This window comes from Lepidothrix coronata, unplaced genomic scaffold (assembly GCF_001604755.1).
Source record: "Lepidothrix coronata isolate B3197 unplaced genomic scaffold, Lepidothrix_coronata-1.0 Scaffold290, whole genome shotgun sequence".
NCBI lineage: Eukaryota > Metazoa > Chordata > Aves > Passeriformes > Pipridae > Lepidothrix > Lepidothrix coronata.
In genome coordinates this window covers 510,524-529,497 of record NW_016690470.1, presented here as the reverse complement: position 1 = coordinate 529,497, position 18,974 = coordinate 510,524, and the positions used below count along the sequence as shown (strand labels likewise).

At 61.8% G+C, this 18,974-nt stretch overlaps 1 protein-coding gene across 1 annotated transcript in view; it reads right to left on the bottom strand.

The window, feature by feature from the left end:
- Window positions 1-405: 405 nt before the first annotated feature.
- UNC13A (unc-13 homolog A) overlaps window positions 406-18,974 on the bottom strand; it is a 50,622-nt gene continuing 32,053 nt past the window's right edge. The window contains exons 23-46 of the mRNA XM_017836981.1: window positions 18,651-18,801; window positions 16,445-16,513; window positions 16,226-16,315; window positions 15,933-16,067; window positions 15,510-15,643; window positions 14,984-15,069; window positions 14,614-14,740; window positions 14,438-14,534; window positions 14,174-14,317; window positions 12,914-12,997; window positions 12,550-12,627; window positions 12,181-12,269; window positions 11,915-12,067; window positions 11,642-11,765; window positions 10,165-10,170; window positions 8,414-8,452; window positions 7,361-7,390; window positions 6,161-6,217; window positions 5,871-5,951; window positions 5,631-5,778; window positions 4,447-4,503; window positions 3,050-3,142; window positions 2,820-2,979; window positions 406-2,245 (exon numbers count right to left, since the gene is read on the bottom strand). Of these exons, the coding sequence (XP_017692470.1) occupies window positions 1,957-2,245; window positions 2,820-2,979; window positions 3,050-3,142; window positions 4,447-4,503; window positions 5,631-5,778; window positions 5,871-5,951; window positions 6,161-6,217; window positions 7,361-7,390; window positions 8,414-8,452; window positions 10,165-10,170; window positions 11,642-11,765; window positions 11,915-12,067; window positions 12,181-12,269; window positions 12,550-12,627; window positions 12,914-12,997; window positions 14,174-14,317; window positions 14,438-14,534; window positions 14,614-14,740; window positions 14,984-15,069; window positions 15,510-15,643; window positions 15,933-16,067; window positions 16,226-16,315; window positions 16,445-16,513; window positions 18,651-18,801 (2,521 nt within the window). The 3' untranslated portion in view covers window positions 406-1,956. The remainder of the gene's footprint in view (window positions 2,246-2,819; window positions 2,980-3,049; window positions 3,143-4,446; window positions 4,504-5,630; window positions 5,779-5,870; window positions 5,952-6,160; window positions 6,218-7,360; window positions 7,391-8,413; window positions 8,453-10,164; window positions 10,171-11,641; window positions 11,766-11,914; window positions 12,068-12,180; window positions 12,270-12,549; window positions 12,628-12,913; window positions 12,998-14,173; window positions 14,318-14,437; window positions 14,535-14,613; window positions 14,741-14,983; window positions 15,070-15,509; window positions 15,644-15,932; window positions 16,068-16,225; window positions 16,316-16,444; window positions 16,514-18,650; window positions 18,802-18,974) is intronic.

Below are 18,974 nucleotides of genomic sequence, written 5' to 3'. Positions count from 1 at the left end.
GGTTCTTCCCCCACAGGGTGCTGGGGCACTGCCCAGGCTCCCCAGGGCAGTGGGCACGGCCCCAAGGCTGCCAGAGCTCCAGGAGTGTTTGGACAACGCTGTGAGGGACAGGGTGGGATTGTTGGGGTGTCTGTGCAGGGCCAGGGGTTGGATTCCTAGGGGATCCATTCCAGTTAAGGATATTTTAGGATTCTATGATCTATGTTTCCATTTAACCCCTTTCCTGATGCCCTTGGCTTTGCAAAGGGTGGGTGCACTGCAGAGACCCTCAGGGAAGCTGAGAGGTCTCAGGGATGCTGCTACTGATCCTTAGAGCTGGCAGTCCTTGGGGTTGGATATTCTTGGGAGAGGGTCTGGAAAGCCCCCGGGTGCCTGCCCCCCTCCACATCTCAACAGGAGCCGCAGTGAAGGGTGTGCTTTTTAATGTCAGTTATAATAAAATATTTTTACAGAGCCCAAAAAATTCAAAATAGTGCAAAACATCTCACTGTCATGCATCCATGGCAGCCGCCGCCGCCGGCGGGACAGACACACAGGCATCGGTGACACTGTGCTACAGGAGCAGAATTGGTCAGTTCAATCACATGCCAACAGGACAGTTTGGGGAGGGGGCACAGGGCCAGGGGTGCAGGGCTGAGCCCCAGCCTGGCTGTGCAGGAGCAGCTGTAGAAAAAGGGTGTAAACATTGAACAGAAACGAGAGAGGAAAGCGAAACCCTTTGGTCCCAGGCAAACCCTCTAGAAAAAGGAGCGTGGGGGCCAGTTGGGGTACCCTGTTTTGGGGTGGGAGGGGGCTGAGAGAGCTGTATTGACTTGTGGGGTCGTCAGACCTCTGTCTGCCCCGGTACTCGGGGCAAACACACACCCTGACCTCCCAGGCACTCGCACGAGACATGCACACACCACTTACCACACAGAAATGGTGCTTACTGGGGAACTGGGGTGGGACAGAACTGGTGCTTAATGGGGAACTGGAGGGAGGGGTCCTCTGGGGTGGGGTGGGAAGGGTCTTGCTTGCGCCAAGGAGGTCCCGTGGGCTGCCCTGCACAGGGACGCTGGTCCCCACTGGCCAGAGCAAAGGGGGATAGGTCCCTCTGCTCTGGTGCCCCCAGCCCTTGCCCCCCCAAGCCCTGGCACCTTGTGGGAGGCAGTGGGGCAGCCCGTGGTGGCAGCAAGGCAGGGAAGACAGGATATGGGCCGGGGGCTGCTCCCTGCTGCTCCCGGCCCCGGTGACGCCGCTGCCAGCCAGGGAGGGCACCCTGTGCAGGGCACGTGGGGGCTGCACCTGCCAACCCAACAGCCCCAATAGCCCTTCCGGGTGCAGGACACAGCCTGGCCGGCTGCCCTGTATGTACAGGTATTTACATATGTACAGGTGCTCAGGGGTGGGAGCTGCCCTGCCCCTCAGGGCACATCACAACGCTCAGGGATGGGGACAAGGGGCCGTCACACTGTGCCAGCCACTCAGCAACACCCCCGGGTGGGATGAGACACACACACACACACACACACACACACAGCCCCTCACACCCCCCACACACCCCCACACATCCCCCAACCCTTTCCTTGTGTCACTCAGTGAGGTTTGGGGCTGGGTGTGACAGTGCAGGTTCAGGGATGGGCCAGTGGGGTTCCTCCACCTCAGACAGGCTGGGGAAGGGCAGATTGGTCCCATCACCCAGGCTGGGGTCCAGCCCTTCCCTGCAGCCCCCCCAGCCCCAGCACCTTCCTGCAGGGTGGGATGGGGGCCTGGCTGTGCCCGGCACCGCTGTCACCCAGCCAGCGTGGCCAGGGAGGGAGGGGAGGGTCTGTCACTGCAGCCACATCACCCCCTCCCCAGGGCCAGCACGGCGACTCCTCTGTGGCCACTCTTATGGCTTATACACGGCTGGAGGGGGCTCTGAGGGGGCCAGGAGCAGAGGGGGGGATGAGGGCCGGGCGGGGAGGCAAGAGGAGTTTAACTGCTGCCCTCCTCGGCCGAGCGCGTGTCCGACTTGAGCTTGACGAACTCCTTGGCCACGTCGTCGTTGTTGCGCTGGGACAGGATGCGGAGCACGGTGAGCCCGGTGTCGTCCATGTGGATGCGGCGGCCCAGGGGCAGCCAGCAGGCGCAGCCGGGGCGCTGCAGGATGTCCCGCAGCTGCAGCACGGCGATGCCCACGGTGCGGTCCTCGCGGGCGAAGCAGTAATCCTTCACACACACCTGCAGCTCGTAGCACTCCGGGCCCGTCTCCGTGCCCAGCGTGCTGGGGAGGGCAAGGCATGGGCAGGGTTGGCACGGGGGGGAGGTCACACTTCCATCCTTCCCCGGCTCTGCTGCCTCCCCACTGCCCAAAAGAAGCCTCTTCCTCTTTTCCTTTATCCCACTCCCTGCTTCAAGTGCTGTTCCAAGAGGGACAGAGATGACGAGGATTGGGGGAAAAGGGTGGTCGTTTTGGGACCGCCAACTCAAATCCAGGAGGTGTGGTGAGGGTGGGGCGATGGGATGGGCGGTTTTGGGGCTGAGTGTAACCAATGAGGAAACGTCCAAATACTGTAATTAGATGGTAGTCTATTGCACACCCTATACTGTGGGTGTGCAACATATTCTGTGCACCAAAGGCACCACAATTAAAGAAGTGCTTTCTACCTTTCTATACTCAAAATGGTCCAGAGAATTATTTCTCCAATTTTGGGCAATGCTTCTACCAATGAGGAAACACCTAAAACATCCTGGGGGGGGTGATGAGCAAACTCGCTGGCAAACCCCAGGAGGTCCTCACGTGCTGGAGACACATCCCCCAGCCTGTCCCCACACCCCCAGCCCGCGGTGCCACTCACAACTGGAAGCTCTCGTTGTACTTGGGGGCCCAGCTGTTGTTCTTGGATTTGGTGGCGAATTTCCTCTTCTTGTCGCTGAGGTGGGGCCCGATGATGTTGACCTCGATGAAGGGCCGGAAGATGCCCGAGGTCTGCCACTTGAGGTCATTTGCAGCCACCACTGCGGGGAGGGGACAGGTGAGGCTCAGGGGGCACTGTCACCTGCCAGCCCCCTGGCCAGCAGAACCCACCTTTGACGGTGACTTTGTGCTCGCCAGTGCCAGGGTGGGTGATGAGCTCCACGTGGATCGACACCTCCCCAACGGGGTCCTCCACACCAGAGCCTGTGTGACACAGGGAGATGTGAGTGCCCATCTTCAAGGTGTCCCTGACGTCCCCTGCCCACCACCAACCCCACTGGAGGAGGCAGGTCACCCACCACGGGGCGGGAAGGGGTGGGCAGTGGGGTTTGTCCCAAAGTGGCCTCTGCCACTGGTTGTGGGCACAGCAGTGTGGATGCGTGGACATGGCAGGACATCCCCAGCACCAGGCTGACTCTGCCAAGTCCACAGGGTCCACCAAACCCCCCCTTGCCCAGGCAGGGCTGAGGGGCCTGGCTGGGATGGGGCAGAGGACAGTGGTCCAGCTCCCCCTGCTCTGGGCACAGAGGGAGGACAGTGCCATGGGCACAGCACCAGGCAGGAGGGACCCCATTAGGGCATCCATGGCCCTACCAGGGTCTCAAGGCTGCCCTGCCCCCCATACCCCTCCATGCCAGAGACCACGTCAAGCCCTGGGGTCCCCGAGCCTGGGGAAGTGGGGTGACCTGCGACCAACAGCTCAGCCCACCCCATCCCCCCCGAGAGCTGTGCATGCACCCACGGGTGAAGGAGGGGGGGCAAGGCAGAGGGACAGGCTCTGTGGGTCCCACGGGGCCACGGAGATCAAACAGGGCTCAGCAGAAAGCTCCCAGGGCAGGAATACCAGTGGAAGGAGGACACATCCCCACGTGTTACTGAGGGTGCCAGGTCGGGGTGGAGGCTGGCATGGCACATTCCTGTCCATCCCCCCTGGCACCCGGAGCCACATGCTGAGCCGGAATGGAGGCGATGGAGGGCGGGCAGGGGGTGTCTGGGCATGGGAGGCCAAGCAGGGGGTGCAGTCCCGGCCCCCCTGGCGGGGTGTGATGGAGGCCAAGCGGGGCCCGTGGGGTCGGGCTGATTCTGCACACAGAGCGCGCCGGAGCAAGGCTAGTAATGGTCCTTCTGGCAGCAGGGTGGGCAGGAGGGGGACAGGGACGTGGCATGGCCCCCCCTCGGGCCACATGTCCCCAGGGGAGGTCATGGTGGGTGCCCACCCACCCCCAGGCGGCAGCGCTGGGGACAACGTGGGGAGCCCAGAGTGTGCAGACAGACACCCCCATTCCCATGGGCACAGCCCCCAACCCGCTCTGGGGGTGGCCAATGTGGCTGAGCACAGTTTCCTCCAAATTCACCCCAAAGCAGCCCTGGGAGCGGGAGTCTGGGGGTGGTGGGCTCCGGCTCTGCCTGCATTGGGGGTCCCCAAGGCCAGGGATGCTGGGCTGGGGACTGTTACTAGCCCAGGCCGGCGGCAGGCAGGGGCAGGGGCGGGCGAGTAGCACACGTACCCTTCTCAGGATAAATCTCTTCACTAAGGGTAAACCTAATCCCTTTCCCACCATGAACTAGTGGGAAGGAGAGAGAAAGAGACAGAGACACAGCACGGAGTCCACAAAGAGAGGAGGAAGGAGATGAAAACCAAGAGAGGAGGGAGGAGATGAAGAAAAAGAGAGGAGGGAGGAGATGAAGAAGAAGAGAGGAAGGAGGAGATGAAGAAGAAGGGAGGAGGGAGGAGATGACGTGCATGGGGAACAGGAACAGTGAGGGAGGGGGGAGAAAACAAAGAGAGAGAAAGAGAGATCAGATCTCGCAGACAGACGGACGGCCAAGCACCCGGACAACACTGCAGCGACACAGGAGTGCCAGGCACCCCCCAGCTCCGAGCCCGGGGCTCCTGGGGCCAGGTTACACCCAGGGGTGCTGGCACCCACCAGACCCAACCCCACGCCCCCAACATGGCTGGTACAGGAGGCACAGACAGGACAGACGTCCTTTGCAGGAGACTCACGGACAGCGAACGCACGTCCCACTCCCCGAGGACGCAGACAAGCCTGGCTGGGGCACTCTGCGGTGGCCTCTGACCACCACTGAGCATCTCAGGCCCCTCCTCAAGCAGCCAAGGGACAAAATAAAGGGCAGTGTTTAGAGCTGAGGGGTGATTCTGCCCTGGAGGGTGCCCAGCACCCTGCACCACGCAGGACAGGGACAGGGAGATACACCTGGCACCCCAGATGCCAAATCGGGGGGGGTGGGTACCCAGAGTGCCCAGGACAGGCCCTCCTGTGCCCAGGACAGGCACAGCATCTGGATCCAGTGGACCCTGTGATTGGTCTGTGCTGGGTGACAGGGGCCATTCAGAGAGGACAAACACCGTGACACCTGGCCAGAGGGTGACCTTCCCCCCACCCACAGGCCCCATTTCTGTGCCAGCCCAGCCACGCCCTGGGACTGGGGACACACTCCTTTTGCTGGTGGAGACTGGGGAGTGCCAGGCTGCCACTGGACACCCATGGCCCCAGTTCACCTGCAAACCATGAGAGGAAAAGCCCTTCCCTTCCCACCCATCCCTGCCCCTGCTGTGGGCCTGGCTGGGACCCCGCTGGGACAGAGGCAAGGCAGGGCCTGGGCCTTGGGGCAGCTGAGCCCGTGGGGGGGGCTGTGGGCCCAGGTGGGGCAGGGCAGTGTGTCCTACCCTGGGAGGACTGGGTCTGCACGAAGGTTTTGATGAGCAGGTCCGTGGCCTGAGTGTAGAGGGACAGGGCATAGCGCAGAGACTGCAGGTCCGGGCTCTTCTCCAGGAACGTCTTCTTCAGCCCCACCCCGCCGGCGTGGAAGTATTGCTGGAGGGGGAGACGGCTCAGGATGCTCAGTGCTTCTGCTGTGCCTCAGGGTCAGAGCCCTGGGGGCACCCTGAGCCCCCCAGTGTCCTCACCTTGATGGTGTCCAGTGCCAGCTCCACCACGGCACACTGCTTCGGGGTCAGGCTCTTGGCTTCCTCCCGCACCATGTGGTCCTGGGGGGCATGAATCCTGCTCTCAGCACAGCACCAGGGCCCCGCTCCCCCCACCCCAGACATATCAGCAAGTGGGCACTGGAGGGGCCCTTGCAGCAGTGGCACTGCCAGCCTGCACAGTGCCGCCCAGCACAGAGAGGAACCCAGCTCCCCCAGCCCAGCCCTCACCTTCAGCTTGGAGACCCCCAGCCCAGCCCCCCAACCCTCACCTTCAGCTTGGAGAGCTGCCCCAGCTCCTTGGCTGCGTTGAAAATCATCTGCGTGCCCTGCAGAGAGCAAAGAGACAGGGACGGCTCCCGTGAGCAGCCGGGCTGGGGGTGCCATGGCCAGGCTGGGCACGTCGTGCCAGAAGTTTCTTGCAGCTCCAGGGGCTCCCCCAGGCTCCAGGGGACCAGCCAGTGCTCCTTGGAGAGCCTCAAGTGCCACCACTCAGGCCAGAAAGGTGACACAGGACTGGCAGCCCCGTCTCAGCCCGAGTTCTCAGCACAGGCTGGGGGCCTGGGGACCACAGGGCAGGACGTCACGCTGGCATCAGGGTCCTCATGCTCTGCTCAGCACAAGAAGCTTGGCCCAAGGGTTCCATCCTGCTCCCTGTGCTCCAAGCACCTGCTTCTGCAGCTAGCAGAGCCTGGCAGGGCACGGCACCAACCGCACGGACACCGGACATGGCGAGAGCAGAGAGCGAGTGCAGGGGACAGCGGGCACGGGGAGGACACAGCCTGTACCCTGCAGTGCTGGCAGCCAGCACACACCCCCCTGACACCCGGACCCATGCCCAGTCCCAGAGAGGCTCCCAGCCCCTGGGCACCCCAGGGAACCCAGGGAACCAGGCTGCCTTTGCCTGCCCTGTGCCCCCACCGTGGCAGGGGCCAGGAAGTCATCCCATGGGACCCACTGCTGTGGCAGCCCCGTGGCACGGGCAGATCCCGCTCACCTCCCTGGGCTGGCACCCCTTACCAGGCTGAGCACAAGCTCCCCTTAAGTCCTCCAGTGTGCAAATGCAACTGGTTAAACTGGAGCCTTGTGATTCCCACCACCTTCCCTCTCCCGGCACCAGTAGCTCCAGTCCTTCTCAACAAAGCAATCCCGCCATCTTTCTCACTATCCAGTACCACCTGCAGGGGTCAGCCCCCTCTGTGCCCTCATTTTTCACCCCTTTCCATGAAGCCTTTGTGCCCACTCCCCCGCCCGCCCAGTTCTGTCCCATCAATCCCACCCTCGATGTCCCCATCTCCCCCAGCTGGCGGACGGGCTGGGAGCTGGGGACACTGGTGTCCCCCAAACAGAGCACAACAGGACACTGTTCTGAGCTGGGGCCCCCCCAAGCCAGAGCGCAGGGGACAAGGGACAGGGAGGAGGCAAGAGGAGGGAGCAGTGCCAAGTGGGGAGCAGAAGAGCCATGTCCTTACTTCAGTGTGACTGGGCAGCTTCACCCTGCTCTGGAAGAGAACAGCAAGGGACAGTTACTGGTGGCCCCAGCAGCTCTGAGCCGCAGCTCCAGGCCCCCCACATCCCCCGGCCCTGGGCTCTGGCCCTGTGCTCTCCTCTGGCTGTGCCCAGTTCTCCGCTGGTGCCACTGCTTTGGCACCAGTTCACTCCTGCAAAGGCTCAGCCCCGGGCTGGTGATGAGTGTGCCAGGTTTCTCCTGGCAGGGAGGGCAGGTTTGCTCCCCACATTGCCTGGGGCTGGGAAATCAGAGGGAATCAGCTCTCCCAGCACACTCAGCACACTGGGCAGGAGCCAGTGTCCCCCAGGAGAGGAGTGGGAGCTGCAGGCACTGCCCAGATGGATGCTGGCATGGCTCTTCCCAAGACCCAGGATTTGGGAAGCAGGCAGTCTGGGGGGGCAGTGCTGGGCCTCCACCCCGTGGTGAGGAGCCCCCAGATAGGGCAAGAGCCCACGTGCTGGAGAAAGCCCTTGGGGCAAGGCTGGGGGCTCAGCAAGCCCTGATGGGCCCCCCTGAGCAGGAGGGGGGAGCAAGCTCCGAGATCCAGGGGATCTCAGTAGCCCCAGAGCCCCCAGTGAGCCCAGCACGGCCCAGCATTTGGGGGTCCCCTCTTCCTGAGCCCCCCATGCTGGGGACCCCATCCCCTCACTATCCCAGCCAGGCAGCTGGAGGGTGCTGAGGACTGTGGGGCAGTGTCCCCCAGAGGGATGGGTGACACCCCACACATCCCCTGTGGGGATGGGTGACACCCCACATCCCCATCACAGGGATGGGTGACACCCCATGTCCCCCCCATGGGGGCAAACACCACACAGCACCCATTCCCTACCCTGGGTGACACAGAACAGGTGACTGTCCCCCACCTGCACACAACACAGCACACCCCACCACGACACCACATCCAGACAGCACGACAGAGGAAGCACAGACAAGCCTGGACCTCCACAGCAGGCGGCTGTGAGGCCACGGGTGTGGCCCCGGGGCAGTGACACACACGGAGCCCACAGCTATTTACCTTCTCTGTCCCCTTGCCATGTTTTCTCAAGAGCGTGCCCTGTAGAAGCAACGTCAGAGGTTGAGTGTGGGGTGGGGGGACAGCGTGGCACAGGACACAGGGGGGGACAGGGCAAGGCTGGGCACAGGGCGTGGCCACAAGCTGGTGGCAGAGACATCCCGAGCTCCTAAAAAACAGCCAGCGGGGGGATTGGGCCCTGGTGGGACCCACTGGGATACTGGGATATGGGGCACTGGTCCCCACTGGGAGAATCAGTGAGGGACTGGTGTCATCGGGATGCTGGACCAACTGGTCCCCACTGGAATACAGGATGTTGCACTGCTGGAGAACTGGTCCCCACACTGTGGAGCTGGTCCCTGCCGGGATACAGAGATGCTGAGCCCCCGAGGGATGGTCCTCAGTGGGATACAGGGGGGCAGGGGCCAGCTGTGTGTGGGCAGGCTCTGGTGCCCCCACATCCTGCTCCAGCTCTGGCAGGTGCTCCCAGCACTGGGGAGGGAGCAGGGAGGGGGAGCTGGGTTTGGGTTTGGCACACAGAGCACTGGTCTGTGCAGGGCTGGGCCCACTGACAACCCCACACTGGCCCAGGCAAGAGAAACGGTGTGAGATGAGGCAGCAGTGCCATGGGAGGGTCTCAGGGTGGGCTGGGGCACGTCAGAATCAGGAGGTGGGAGCAGGGAGTCAGCTGGCTGGGAAGCCTCAAGAGGCACAAGCAGCAGAGGTAGGGCCAAGCAGGGCTGCCAGAAGGGGTTCTGGCCCTGGCACAGGGTCACGGGTGAACGAGAGGAGCTGGTACACAGAGCTGACCCTATCCCATCCCCCACAGCCTCAGCAAGGCTGGGACATTGGGTCCCTGCGAGGTCTGAGGGGAGGCTCAGCCCCAGGCTGCCCCCAGGGCCTCTCCAAATGCTGCTGTTGGACACAAAAGGTGTTGGGGGACAGCAAGGGAGTATCTGCCTCCTCAGGAATTGGCACCAGTACCCAACCACTGGCTCCCAACCCCACTGCTCTTCCTGTACAGGTGCCTGAGTCACAGCAGAGCTGGGGGCAGGACTGGGGATGGAATTGCCTTTCCCTTGCCCATGGCCACAGACTGGTCAGAAGAGGACAGAAGGAAACTGCTCAGTCAAAGCCATGCAAGGACCCAGCAGCGACGCCGAGGAGGGAACTGGGAGTCCAGGCTCCCAGGGTCATATCCTGGGCAGGGAAGGAGCCCCACAACTCGTGCCAGCAGCCTGACCCACCACCGAGCACCCAGGCAGGGACCACCAAGATCCTCCTCTGCCCTCACCCCACCACAGCCAGACCCCAGCCAGGGCCTCGAGGGGAAACTGAGGCACGAGGGGAAGGAAGAGCAGCCCTGACTCCCGGCACACACCACTCCCTGCTCGTGCCTCCAGCGGCCTTTCTGCCCCGAGCACAGAGCAAGACGGGATCAGCCCGGGCTCAGCTGTCCCTTGTTCCGTGGCACTGCCCATCACCATCCCCTCCCACCCATCACTGCCCCTGTACCTCCCCACACCCCGGCTCTGCGAGTCTGTCCAAGACCTTCCCACCCACTGGCAAGTGCCGGCCAGGAGCCAGTGCCAGGTGGGCAGCACGGGGATGGGGACCACGGAGCTGGACCAGGTCAGGAGCCGAAGGAGGGTTGTGGGCAGGGCAAGGGCAGCCACACAAGACAAAAACCGGCGAGGCCAGGACCGACACAGAGCGGACAGACAGACAGACAGACAGGGAGCTGCCGTACTTACAATCATCTGCCATTGAGAGGAGCAATTGGAGAGAATAACCGTGATGTGAGTGTCGGCCCCCTCCTCCTCCATCCTCCCCAGTCCCTGCTGCCCCACAGCAAGCCCTGGGTGCCCCCCACCCCTGCCAGAGCCAGGGGTGTCCCCCATCTGAGGTGCAACAGCACTGAGTGTCGCTGCCCTGCCACCACATCACATGCCTCCACAGCTCCCAGAGGGGCCCCATCCCCATCTCTCCAGGCCCTCCTGAATGTGGGGAGAGGGCTTTGCCCCAGGGGGGCTCTGCTCCAGGTACCCCCACTCGACACTCAGCCCTGACAGGTACCCCCAAGCCACCAGGTACCCCCAGGGCCATTGGACAGGTTGTCCCCTGCCCTAGGGACCAGCCCCAGCATGGCTTCCTCCAAGGTTTCCTGACATCTCTCAGGAAAATCACCCAACAGAGCCACATGTCCATGCCCCCTTCTCTGCTCTCAGCACAGGGCCCATGGCCTCCAGAACACAGCTGGGAAGGGACTGGGATGGGGACTGGGATGAGGGCAGTGACACCATTTGGCCAAGGATGTGTTGGCCCAGCCAGGAGTGATATGGGGCTGACCCAAGCCAGGCTCTGGGCTGTGACAAGGTGCCAGTGAGGTGGCACCACTGAGGGCTGACAGGTCACCACTGCACCCTCCCTCCCAGACACAGCACAGCAGTCCCACAGCCCCAGAGAGCCGACAGAAAGGCTGGTGGCTCCAGAAACTCCAAGGAAGAGCCTGAGCCCAGCTTTGCAACAGTGAAAAAAGCCACCAAAGAGTGACAGGGACAGGTGTGTGGCTGGGTCAGAGCCCTTGGTGTCACCCTTCCCTGCCTGACCTCGAGAGAACCACCCCAGGAAGCCTCAAGATGCAGTCTGGGGCACACAAACAGCGATGTGACACGGAGCCTCAGAGCCTGTAGGAACCTCCCTCTCAGGAGGCACCATTCCCTGGGTTTGCTTTGCTCCCTTAGAGCTCCCAGGGGCAAGGAAGAGTCCAGCTCTGCTGGGGGACATGACCCCTATCCCCACAGCATCCCCAGCTCCGTGAACCCCCCCAGCCCCACAGCAAGGCTGACAGGTAGTGGCTCCTCACACTCCAGGAGCCTCTGGATTCACCTCCTGGCAGAGACCGTGCCCACAGCCAGTGCTGATGGGACACTGCCCCAGCTCTGAGGAAAGGATGGAGAGGAAAGGACCAGTGTTCCCTCTTGGTGCCACAATGGAGGTGGCAGGAAGGTCCTTTGGCAAAGCCAGCCAAGAGGCTGCTGGGCTGCACTGGCACCTGGGGCACCTTTCTCTCTTCCATCCCTTCCCTGGCCAGGAGCTGGGTACAAGTCTGAGGAGGCCCACAGAGTGCCCTCAGCAGCCAGTGAGGGCCCCCTGGCCAGCAATGTCCCACACTGGCCCCAGTGAGTCACCAGTGTCTCAAGGTCCCTGCTCCCCGTCCCCATCACTCACCGTCTGGTCCGTGAGCGGGGGCAGGACGATGGTCTTCTCCATGGTGTTCATCACCAGCTTCCAGAGCTCCTTCAGCACCCGCTTCAGCACCGTCTTCTCGCAGATCTTGGCGAAGAGCGTCAGGCTGTGGAGAGGAGACAGGGCTGGAGGACCCCACAGTGCTCCACATCAACCCTTCCCGGTCACCCCGACCCTGCAGGTCCCCCACACTCCTGGAGCAGGTCAGGAGGGGTGCTGGGGAGGCTGGGGGTCCCTGTAGCCCCCCACACTCACTTGCTGTCCAGGAGGTCCATGATGGGCTGCAGGACGTTGTCGGCGTCCTGCGCGACGCTGCTGCAGGTGCTGGCGGGGACGTTGCCGGTGCCCTTCACCTGGCCCAGGATGTCCCCCATCTGCTTCACACACTCCTCGATGTGTGGCTGGAAACTGGGGGCCACAACACACAGGCTCAACAACCCCCACAGAGGCCCCAGCCACAGCTCCTGGACCCCCACACCTCCCCGTGGCCCCCCACCCGTGCCCTCTCCCCCCAGGGGTACCTGGTGGCAAAGACTCGGCTCAGATCATCCAGGACGTTGTTGAGCTTCACCTGCAGTTCCTTGAGGATATCACTGGCTTCTGTGTCCAGCTGGAGGAGGGACAGGTTGGAGGAGTTGACAGGAACCCTGGACCAGCCTTAGTGGGGGTCTCTGCACCCCACATGTGCCCCTGGGCAGAGTGAAGCCCATCCCAGTCCAGCATGGTGGCAGAGTTGGGTGCCATGGGGTGGCACAGCGTGATCCCACACAGGAGTGAGGAACTGGGGTCTGCTCCCAGCACTGGGGAACCAGGGAAGGGGCTGCCTCTGGGGGGAAGGATATCATCCTGCCCCTCCACAGGGGTCTCTCCTGGAGCCCCCCAATACACACCTCCTTTCCACCCATGGCTTCAAACATTTTCTCCAGCTGGACACGGAGCTGCTGAATGTTGTTCATCAGAATGCAGGGCTGGAGGGGTGGGATGGAGAGGAGAATCAGCACCAACAAACATGGCTGGGACAGCTGCCCATGGCCCCAGGACCCTCCCACCTTGCACAGGGGGACACAAGGACAGTGATGGCACAGAGTGATGGCACACCCTGGCAGCACGTCAGGGACTGCCAGGAAGGGACCAAGGGCAGCACCACGTCAGGGGGACCCACTCTGGGGTTGAGGGGACAGCTGGGGTCACTGTGTGGGTACAGTCCTGCCCAGCAGCACCAAGCAGCTGACAAGTAGAGGGGAGATACGTCACCACTTTCTCCTTCTCCTTAGAGCAGTACGAGGCAAAATCCTTGGAGATGATCTCGGCGTACTGGAGCAGCACATTGCTGATGGTCTGCAGCCAAAGAGGGCAGCAACCAAGGCACCCAGACAGCAGCAGGGATGGGGAAGGAGGGAGAGAAGGAAACCATCAGTCCCACAGCAGTGAAACAACTCCAGGCCTGGATAAAACCCTGGGATCCCCCCACCCTCTGGCCCCATGGGTCATAGAATTACAGAATCGTTAAGGCTGGAAAAGCCCTTCAAGGTCATCATGTCCAACCATCAATCCAGCATCACCACCATGTTCACCACTAAAACACATCCTCAAGCACCACATCCACAGTTTTGAACACTCCTAGGGATGGTGACTGCACCACTGCCCTGGGCAGCCTGTGCCAGTGCTTTACAACCCTTTCAGTGAAGAAATTTTCCCAATATCCAACCTGAACCTCCTCTGGTGCAACTTGAGGCCATCTTCCCTTGCCCTATCACTTGTTACCTGGGAGAAGAGAAGGGACCAGACTGATCCCCACCCTGGCTCCACCTTCCTGTCAGGGAGTTATAGAGAGCAAGAAGGTCCCCCCTGAGCCTCCTTTTCTCCAGGCTGAGCCTCCTTTTCTCCAGGCTGAGCCCCCTCAGCTGCTCCTGCTGCTCCAGCCCCTTCCCCAGCTCTGTTCCCTTCCCTGGACACTCTCCAGCCCCTCAATGTCCTTCTTGTCCTGAGGGGTCCTGAGGATTTGAGGTGGTGCCTCAGCAGTGCCAGCACATGGGGACAGTCACTGCCCTGGCCCTGCTGGACACACTGTGGCTGGTACAAGCCAGGTGCCCTTGGCCTTCTTGGCCACGTGGGCACACCTGGCTCATGCTCATGTGCCAGGAGCCACATGGACACAGCCACTGGAAGCCAGATCCAGCACATCTGGTCTCCATGGGCAGCTCCATCACCGGCACACCAAGCCTGCATGTAACTCCCTCGTACATTGCAGCAAGCCAGTTTTAATTAATCTATATTAATTAACCAAATAACTCATTAATTAGCTATTCATTAATTAATCTTCTGTGCTAGAAAAGCTGAGAGTGTTCCAGGGCATGTTGGTGGCACATTGGCTGTCAGAGGGAGCACATTCTGTGCCCTCTGCCCCTGCCAAAGCTGGATGGAGGTGGCACAGAGAGCCCAGGAGCCCCAGGCAGGGCTGGGACTGGGGTCCCAGATCCCAGAGATGCTGATGACCCCCACCAAGCCACCCACCTTGGCAAACCTCCGCATGTAGTGCCCAACAATTTGGGGGTCGGGGCACTCCAGCTTCTTGATGATCTCGAAGCTCTGGTTGAGCTGGGAGAAGACATCCACCACGGAGCAGGAGAAGAGGGCGTGCTCCGATGTCTGCTGGAACTGTGGGAGCGAGAGGTGGCATCAGCAGGAGGCAGGGACGAGATTTTGGCCCCATGAAAACACGTTTGGCATCAAAGAACGAGCCCCCTGGCCCCCGACTGCAGCTCCAGCCATTCCTACCCCGTCCTTCTTGTCCCGCTCCAGCGCTCCGTGCAGGAAATCCCGTGACACCTCTTCGTTCTCATCCAGCCACTGGATAACGAAGGGCTCGAACCAGCTGGAAGGGAAACCCACCCGTGGTGAGGCCTCCAGCCCCCGGGGTGCCAGCCCCCCCCCGCCCCCAGGGCTGCACTCACGCGGGGTACTCGGGCACGCGGGTCTTGAAGGAGGGCAGCTCGGTGACGTACTCGTTGTACAGCCACTTCACCTTGAAGTGCAGGTTCATGTAGTCTGCGCTCTTGCACAGCCGGTGCTTCTCGTGCTCTGCACAGGGAAGGGTGTGGGGGTCACTCTGAGCCCCAAGCCTGAGGGGAAGCTCCCCGGGGGCAGCTCCAGGGATGTCGGGTTAACAGGGGGAAGGTGGAAATGCTTCCTGGGTGGGATTTGAGCTGGGCATGGTGTTGATGAGGAGGGGAGATGGGTTTGTCCAGGGAACAGGTGAGGTGGGAGCAGAGGGTGGCTCCTGTCTGGTTCCCCCACTGGCTCAGAGTGGTGATGGGGACTCACCCTCCATTGCATACTTCATGTCCTGAGCAAAGAGGTTCCACATCACCTCGGCGCTGATCTTCCCCACGTTCAGTTCCTGGGGGAATCTGGGGCGAGGGGAGAATGTGGATCACAAAATCATTTAGGTTGGAGAAGACCTTCAAGACCACTGAGTCCAATCTTTGCCTGATCACCACCTTGTCAACTAGACCATGGCACTAAGTGCCACATACACTTGTCCCTTGGACACTTCCAGGGATGGTGACTCCACCCTGGGCAGCCCCTTCCAATGCTTAACAACCCTTTTCCATGAATTCTTCCTGATGTTCAACCTGAACCTCCCCTGGCAGAGCTTGAGGCTATGAACACAAGCTGGACTGGCCTTCCACATGGAGAGACATCCCCCACACACTTCCCACCTGCCTCAGCTTTCCCATCTGTAGAATGGGTCTTATACACCCACTTCCAAAGGCCTCAGGTTCCCACTGCCTCCATGGGGGCATCCCCTCTGGGTGCAGCAGGATCCCCTTCCCCAGCACCTACTCACTGGTTCAGGCAGGGTGTGTAGGAGTTCTTGTCCTCCTCAATAATGGAGACGATCAGGGTGATGAGCTTGGACCAGAAATCCAGGTTTTTGATGCTGGGGCCCTGCTCCTCAGGGGGCACCTCGCCTTTCTTAGTCTGGAGGGATGAGGACACAGGGGAGACTCCAGTCATCCCACCTGCAGGGCTCAGATTTGTGTCAGAGCTAACAATGAGACAGGAGGGAACACCCTGGAGGCCCACACACAGCCCCATCTTGCCTCTTGTGGTCTCAACCCTGCAGTTTTGGAGCTTTAAGCCCTGCCCAAGATTAGGGACTCATTCTGCACCGGGCTGAGTGCTCTGGAGAGGGAGCAGGAGCACTGGGCAAAGGAGAAGGGCAGGGGATGGGGAAGGTCATTGCCCAGCACCCCCCTGCCCCACGCACTGGGTCCGTCTGGTACTCGCGGCTGTAGAGCTCGTGGCAGTTGTTGAAGATGTACTCGTAGGTGGAGTTGAGACAGGCCTTCACACAGTCCTTCACCACCTGGCTGGCTCGTGGGGGGCTCTGCAGCTCCTGGACCTGGAATGCAGGGAGGGAGTGGCGTTGGGGGCAGACCCACACCCCCAGCAACCCACGCAGGGGCACCACGGGCCAGAGTGACCTCAACCCCCAAAGAACCAGGGCCAGTGAGAGTCAGATCCCCCCCAAAAACGGGGCAAGTGGGGCCCCAGCAGTACCTTCATCCGAAAGAAGGTGATGCTGGTCAGCAAATCCACCGTGGACTTGAGATCCTGCAGCCGCTCGGGACTGCTGGCAGGGAAGTTGTTCTGGGAAAAAAAGAGGGGGCGTTGCCCACAAAACTCTCACAGGGGAGAGTGAGGGGGAGGAAACAAGCCCGCTGTTGTTTCAGACTTTATCAGCCAGGTGGGGGAACCGCAGCAGGGCAGGCACCTTACCCGGTACATGGAGAGGTCGATGCGCAGGGAGTTGTGCAGCTGGTCCAGGAGTTTGACGAATCGGTCTTTCTGCGGAGAAACGCCCCAGGGCAGGTAAACGGGGGAAAGGCGGTAGAGCCCCCTCCCCCCGCCCCTGGCTCTCTCTGCTCCCAGCCCAGCCCCCGCTGCTCCCGGCTCATCTCTCTCCTTCCTGCTGTCCTGCTGCCCTTCCTTCCCTCCTGCCTGAATCCAAGCCCTGCAGGGCAGGGTGTGCCGGCAGAGCAGAGCCTGTCCTCGCTGCTGGCCGGGGCTCGCTCGAAGCCCTCGGCGGCTCCCGGGGTGTGGTCACGCCGGGTGTGGTGTAGGACAGAGAGGTGACACCACGTGTGTCCCCTGTGCTGGCAGTCACTGCTGGGGGGTGACAGGTTGTTCTGTCTGCCCTGACCACTGGACCACCTCGGGGCAAGAGCTGGGAGAGTGGGTGCAGGATCTGTAGCCCCTGGATTGAGGCTTTCCAAGAGCTCAGGAAAAAGGACAGGGAAAGGGCTTGCAGTGGTTGCCCATCTTCAGAAGCTGGACACCTCCATGGGCTCCTGGCTCTCCCCACTGGGCTGCATTGAGGAATGTGGGCAGGGAACGCCCCAGGTGGGTGGTCTCCTTTGGGGCTGAGGGGCTTTAGTTCAGCTCAGCCCAGCTCCCACCCAGGGAGTGCAGGGCAGGGGGATACAAATCCCACCTTGGGCTGCAGATCGGATTGGGGGTCAGAGCTGAGGGCAAAGCAACCAATCAGAGTCACAGACTGGTTTGGGTTGGGAGGGACCTTAAAGGCCATCTCATTCCACCCCTGCCATGGGCAGGACACCTTCCACTAGATCAGGTTGCTCAGGGCCCTGTCCAACCTGTCCTGGAACACTTCCAGGGATGAAACCCTGGAAATCACCACCTCTCTGGGCAACCTGTGCCAGTTCCTCACCACCCTGACAGGGAAGGATTTCTTCCCAATAACTGCCCCAAATCGCTGTCAGGGGTCATTTCCCTTTGCATCCTGCTGGGGAGAGGCTTTGCACAACCCCGTGGGCCTCCCACGAGAGCCCTGGGTTCCCCCCAGCACCGGCTGTACCGGGTCAGGGCTGACCCGCGGGGCTCCGGAGAGCCCGGAGCAGCGCTGCGAGTCCTGGGGGACAGGACCCGGGGACGGGGCGGGGCAGCGAGTCCCGCGCCCGCCCAGCTGCGGCTCGGCCGTGCCCGCAGCCTGCGCTGGCCACCGCAAACCTTCGGCACTCGCCCGCCGGGACGGCCCAGCCAGGCCCGGGGCCGGACCGTGCGTCCCCGACACCCGAGGAACGGCTGCAGCACTAACACTGGACACGACGGGTACTCAGGGTTAAAGCGACACGGCCGGGCACTTTAGGACCCAACCTTAGGCTCTCTAAAAAAAGAGAAAGAGACAAGTTTTTAAAACCCTCCACGTCAGAGAAAAGGCGGTTCTTTTGGTACGGTTTCCTCCTCCTGTGCGATCCGGAGGCACAGCTCGTTCGGCTCTAGCTACCCCCTGCAATGGAGCGGGGAGGTGAGCCAAAGCTGCCCGGAGCTGTGCTCGGCCCTGGCTGTGTCCCTGGCTACCCAGCTCCTTGCTACACCCCGGGCTGGGCACTGACCCCGGCTCGACCCCTGTGCACCCAGAACAACCAGCTCCTGCCTCTGGGATGGCACGGGGGGAGCCGAGGCGAGAGCTCAGCCCCTCTTCACCCGTATCCCCGAGGGGCACCCGGCCCTGCCACAAACTCGCCCTCAAAGGCACCCAGTGGGTGCTGGCACAGCTGGATGTGTTTGTGGCAGGCCCGGGGTCACCCAAAGTGCACGAGGCCGTGCAAAACTCCCCGTGAGCTGCAGCGGTGGCTCCTGGCCACCTGCTTCTGATTTTACCACCAAGGTGTCCCCCTCCTGCCACGCTGCCACCCAATATCTCGGTCCGCTCAGGCTCCCACAATAATTCAGGGAGCAAATTTAGCCCTTCTCCCAGGAAGGCGGTGGCTCTTTTCCTTCCTGAAAAACGGGAGCGGGATGATTTTTGGGGCAAGCAGGGGATGACCCCCCCGCCCGCTGCTGCCTGGCTGCAGTTTGGAGCGGGGTGTTTTGCACGGCTCGTTTTGCTTCCCGAGCCCCCCACCCCCTCCCAAAGAAAAGAGAGAAGAAGGAAAGAGTGTTTACGCACCATCGGACTTACCCCGAAATTGGAGGCGGCAAAGCGGTCGGAGGCGTTGACGTTGGTGGAGGCCGTGGTGTGGGCATAGTAGGCGTTGATGTTGGCGAGCAGGGTGCTCATCACTGCTGGCACCCCCGGGCACATGTACTTGGAGGAGAGGCAGGCAAAATGGCTGTGGAGAGTGGGGGAAGGTGAGGGCATAGGGCCATGGGAGGGGATGCAGGGTTTGGGGTTCAAGAATCACAGAATCCTGGGATATCCTGAGCAGGAAGGGACCCACAGGGATCATCCAGTCCAACTCCTGGCCCTGCACAAACACCCCAACAATCCCACCCTGTCCCTCAG